Below are 5,000 nucleotides of genomic sequence, written 5' to 3'. Positions count from 1 at the left end.
TATATTTAGCAAATCTGACTTGATAACATTTGTTTATGGGCTGTTAACAAAGCAGGTAGCAACAGATTCACCCACATTTCCAACCACAATAGACCTACTGTAATAGTTATAATGACTATGCTTTTGCGTGACCATGTGCTTACCTATGGCTATAGTGATAAGAGGTCTGAGACAGACAGACAGACAGAGAGAGAGACAGACAGACAGAGAGACAGACAGACAGATAGAAAGAGAGACTTACTGATTCCAGTGCTCTTTGGAGACTCTGTAGAGGGTGGAAAAGACCAGAGGCAGGATAACCTGACAGTTCTCCTCGATCAGACTCAGAATGTACTCATTATTCCAGAAGTACAGAGCCCGCTCAGCCACCTGAGGGGGAAATCACAGATAGAGACACACTCAAAGAGCATAACTGAGTAGGCCTGGAGTACGTGGATGTATTTTTAACTGTGTATACGTGTGTGCGTGTGTATACGTGTGTGCGTGCGTTCGTGCGTGCATGCGTGCGTGTGTGTGGCTGTGTGTGTGTGTGAAAGACAGAGAGAGAGAGAGAGAGAGAGAGAGAGAGAGAGAGAGAGAGTGTGTGTGTGTGTGTGTGTGTGTGTGTGTGTGTGTGTGTGTGTGTGTGTGTGTGTGTGTGTGTGTGTGTATCAGACCTGGAAGTGAGGGCTGGAGATGCAGGCAGCGATCTGTTTGAAGAGTGGCTCCTGGACCCGGATGAACTGGGATGGCTCAATCACGTCCAGGATCTCCTCAATCTCCCCAAGGAACATGACCTGGGCACAGGCACAAGCAGTCTGCTCCAGCACCATCTCACACTTCCATAGTGAGCATCAGCAATACACCAATGCCGGCATCATATCCAAGATCACACACAAACACTTTACAGAGAATATTTATTCATTTCATTGCACTCATAGATGGCAAAAATGGAACATTTCACGTCTCCGTCCGTCTCACCTCTTTCTGGGTGCATGTTTTTGGCCAGTATCTGAGCAGTCCTCGGATGATCTGTTGGTGAATCAAACAAACATCAGTGGTACCGAGGTGCAAGTAGAGTAGATACAGAGTCCATAAGACATTCAGGTCCCAATGCCCACGGGGACCTGGGTTGGAGTCTAGCCTGGGTCATTTCCCGATCCCAGCCCATCTCTCTCTCTCTCTTTCTCTCCCACCCCATCTCTCTCTCGCTCTCTCCCACCCATCTCTCTCTCTCACCCCTCTCTCTCTCTCTCCCACTCGCTTCCTATCACTCTCTACACTGTCCTGTCTGATTAAAGGCATGAACGCCCCCAAATATACTTACAAAAACATCAATGGTACCATTATAACTTGGTGTGTAACTGTGGCTACATGTACACTTCTGTCTCAGTGTCTTACTTCCTGGAAAAGGAATCTACAGTACAGTTCAAGTTCAAGTTATTTTATTTGTCACATAGTTATAAACAGTATACAGTTTGTAGTGAAATGTGAGGAGAGCTACCTTACCGATTCTGTAACCGTGGCGTCCTTCTCCATGAACTGGACCACACAATACGCCAGCTGGAGGAGAGGGAGTGAGAGAGCGCACACAGACATCATCTTAAGTCTGGACAAAGCATTTCATGACACCATAATCGCAAACTTAATCAGACAGACATCATCCAAATTTAGTCAGGGTTTAGAACTGTCACAGAGACTAATAAAAGTGAGAACTTTTTCACACTGTGTGTGTGTGTGTGTGTGTGTGTGTGTGTGTGTGTGTGCAAATACGTCTGCAAGAGACCATGTGGAATATAATCTAGTGAGTGTCTAGTCTAATTGGAAAGACACACTCTAATTTGTATTTCAAAGATTTGTCGAGCTCCAGGCAGGTTGCTGTGATAAATGCGTAGCAGCAGCTCGGTGCAGGAGACATGCACTGCTGTATTAGTCCAGTCAGCCATTGATCGGACAAAGGCCGGACGCAGGGCCCTCTTGGCATCTCTTTTCCTGTGCATTGACTATTTGAATTGATTCTGGTCACTGGAAAGTCCAGCTTCCTCATCATTGACTCAGTGCAGATAAAAATGATTAGTTTACCACAAATGATTCATTGTAGATATAAAAAAATTACCATGCACACAAATGATTAATTTACCAGTCATGTCACAAAACAAAAAAAAAACGGTGAAGGCAAATGGAATACTTTATGTTTGTTGCTATATGGCTAAAAGATGGTAATTTTGAATGCTTACTGACGTTAAAAAAGCAGGGACACAAACTTAACATCACAGACAGTGAGCACGCTTTCTTGTTATTCGCTCTCTCTTTCTCTCTTTCTCTCTCTCTTTCTCTCTCTATCTATCTCTCTCTCATTCTTGTCTCTTGGTGTGGATTTTCATTTTCCCCAGTGGGAGCATTCCCGGGAGTGGCGACACACAATGGTCTCTAAGCCCGTGATCCCTGGGGGATTACAAACTTAAGATCGGAAAAGGACGATTTTCCAAGAGGTGGTTACAAAGTTTGAGAGCGTGGTGTTGTGCGATCGTGCGGATGTGTGTGTAGGTGTGTGTACTCGGCGTTACCACGGTTGCCCCTCTGCCCAGGCTGGTTGCTGTGGTGAACTGGTCGGCAGCGACAGCACATATGTGTGTTTACTTCGGAAGGACTGATGTCACAGGATTTCTGTCCCTTGAGGGGAGACTCAACAATTATCATACCCCCCTCTCTCTCTCTCTATTCTCTCTCTTCCTCCTTCTCTCTCTCTCTCTCTTTCTCTTTCTCTCTCTCTCTCTATTCTCTCTCTTCCTCCTTCTCTCTCTCTCTCTCTCTCTCTCTCTCTCTCTCTCTCTCTCTCTCTCTCTCTCTCTCTCTCCAGGACACATAGGATGGAGTGTGAGGAGCAGACAGCAGGCCTGGAGTGGGTGCGGGAGGGGATCGGGGGGTTGTTCAGCCCGGTAGGTTAAGTAAAGTGATGAAGCTTTAGTGGCGTGTGGGGTGGAAGTCATTGTGGTGAGATCAGCCCGAAGACTCTGGTAAATAATACGCTTGTTTAATTGGACTGCTGGGGTTCAACACAGGGCGCGGGGCCCAGAGAGAGAGAGAGCAAGAGAGAGAGAGAGAGAGAGAGAGAGAGAGAGAGAGAGACAGAGAGATCGAGAGAGAGAGAGAGAGAGAGAGAGGGAGAGAGACATGGCCACGATGACTGAATCAAACCGCAGATGTCACTCGGGAGACCCGGAGTCTACGGTGATTAATCTTTAACGGTGCAAAGTAAAGCCGCAGGACTTAAGGGATATTTGACCCATAGGCTGATGTGCAAACAAAAACCATTGTTACCATGTTACTGCGCTCGTATAGGTTACACAGAGTTCAGTCTTGTGGCACAGAGGGCACTGCAGAGCATAGATGCTGGGCAGATGCAGTGGTGGGAATCTTTAAAGACACAACTGGCACACGTTTGACCATTTGTGATGGAAAAGGACCTTGACCCAAGGCTGGGGAAACAAATACAATGGGCACACTTGATACAATGGGCACTCTTGATACATTCTTCACAAACTCGTCCTTAAACAACAAAATAAAATAAACTGAGACTTAAAGTCTCACCACGTCCGATCCACAGTGCATAGCAGACCGAACAGATGAGTTTGGAGTCCCTGACCCAGACTCAGGACTCCCTGACACAGTATATGGGAGACGTATAGCGGAGGAGGAAATAGGTCTCTATATCCAGGAGCTTTCCCTGGGACAGGCGGGGAGACCTGGCCAAGTCTGACTACAGTTGGCAGGCCCTGTCTGGCTGCTATGAATAATGTATGGGCCCGAGAAAGAACTGGGAAGAGAGAGTGTAGGAATGTGGGGCAATTTGGCACTTTCACAAATCGCAAGTTCCACACATACAATCAGATACACACACACACACAAACACACACACACACACACACACACACACACACACACACACACACACACCCTACTATAGATGCAAGATGCAAACACAACTAATGTCAACAAGTTCATAGCCCTCACATTCATTCTAGTAGATTTGCTCAGGGATGGTGTCAGACTTGGGGTAGGACTATAGCGCCCTCCAGTGTTCAACCCTGTGCTGCTGGTTTGCTATAACCTGACATCATAAAGAACGTGATGGAACTGGGTATGGGAGTGTGCATGTTTTTGTATGTGTGTGCAAATAGGGAGATAAACATTTTTATTTTAAAGTCAAACCAGGTTCCTATCCTACCAATAGACACAGCCAAGTGTGTGTGTGTGTGTGTGTGTGTGTGTGTGTGTGTGTGTGTGTGTGTGTGTGTGTGTGTGTGTGTGTGTGTGTGTGTGTGTGCGTGCGTGCACATGTGCGCGCATGTGTGAGTGTATGTGAGGGTGTGTGTGTGTGTGTGTGTGTGTGTGTTTGTCTGTGTGTGTGTGTGTGTGTGTGTGTGTGTGTGTGTGTGTGTGTGTGTGTGTGTGTGTGTGTGTGTGTGTGCGCGCACATGCATGTGCATCTCTTCGGCACTAACCTGTGCGTGAAAGATGGAGAGAGATTTGGCCGTGTGAAGAGGGATCAGGACTCGCACCAGGAACTGCTTATGCTCCGACTTCAAAGGTAGAGCAAAGCCATTTATGATACTGAGGAGAGGACAGCAGAGGAAGCATCCAGGGGGACAGAGGCGGGGATGGACCGAGATGGACAGCAGAGAGGTGGATAAAAGAAGGAGCAGAAGAAATTGAGATAAAAGAAGAGGAGAGGCACAGAAAAAAAAAGTGATGCATGGGGCACATGGCATGAGATGGGAAGGTGGGAAGTACAGGAAAAGAAGGGATGATTTGGTATTGGAAATCAAGGAAGAAAGGATGGGGAAAGAAGGGATAGAGAGAGAGGGAGGACGATAGGAGGGTAGCACATTGGATTAGTATCAACAGGCAAAGTTCACAATGAATACACACCTACACACGCAAGTGTGCGCGCGCGCACGCACACACACACACACACACACACACACACACACACACACACACACACACACACACTTGGA

At 47.0% G+C, this 5,000-nt stretch overlaps 1 protein-coding gene across 1 annotated transcript in view; it reads right to left on the bottom strand.

Moving 5' to 3' along the window:
* The window catches only part of ppp2r5b (protein phosphatase 2, regulatory subunit B', beta), an 18,646-nt gene that overhangs the window by 1,732 nt on the left and 11,914 nt on the right, over positions 1 to 5,000 (bottom strand). The window contains exons 7-11 of the mRNA XM_076289724.1: positions 4,485 to 4,593; positions 1,489 to 1,542; positions 961 to 1,011; positions 657 to 776; positions 242 to 369 (exon numbers count right to left, since the gene is read on the bottom strand). Coding sequence (XP_076145839.1) covers positions 242 to 369; positions 657 to 776; positions 961 to 1,011; positions 1,489 to 1,542; positions 4,485 to 4,593 — 462 coding nt within the window. The remainder of the gene's footprint in view (positions 1 to 241; positions 370 to 656; positions 777 to 960; positions 1,012 to 1,488; positions 1,543 to 4,484; positions 4,594 to 5,000) is intronic.

The sequence above is a fragment of the Alosa pseudoharengus genome, unplaced genomic scaffold (genome assembly GCF_046254945.1).
Source record: "Alosa pseudoharengus isolate Yale_2024_CS ecotype anadromous, Long Island Sound unplaced genomic scaffold, YU_APseudo_1.1 YU_APseudo_1.1_scf_17, whole genome shotgun sequence".
In the NCBI taxonomy this organism is placed as follows: domain Eukaryota; kingdom Metazoa; phylum Chordata; class Actinopteri; order Clupeiformes; family Clupeidae; genus Alosa; species Alosa pseudoharengus.
This window is presented reverse-complemented; position numbering and strand designations above follow the sequence as displayed.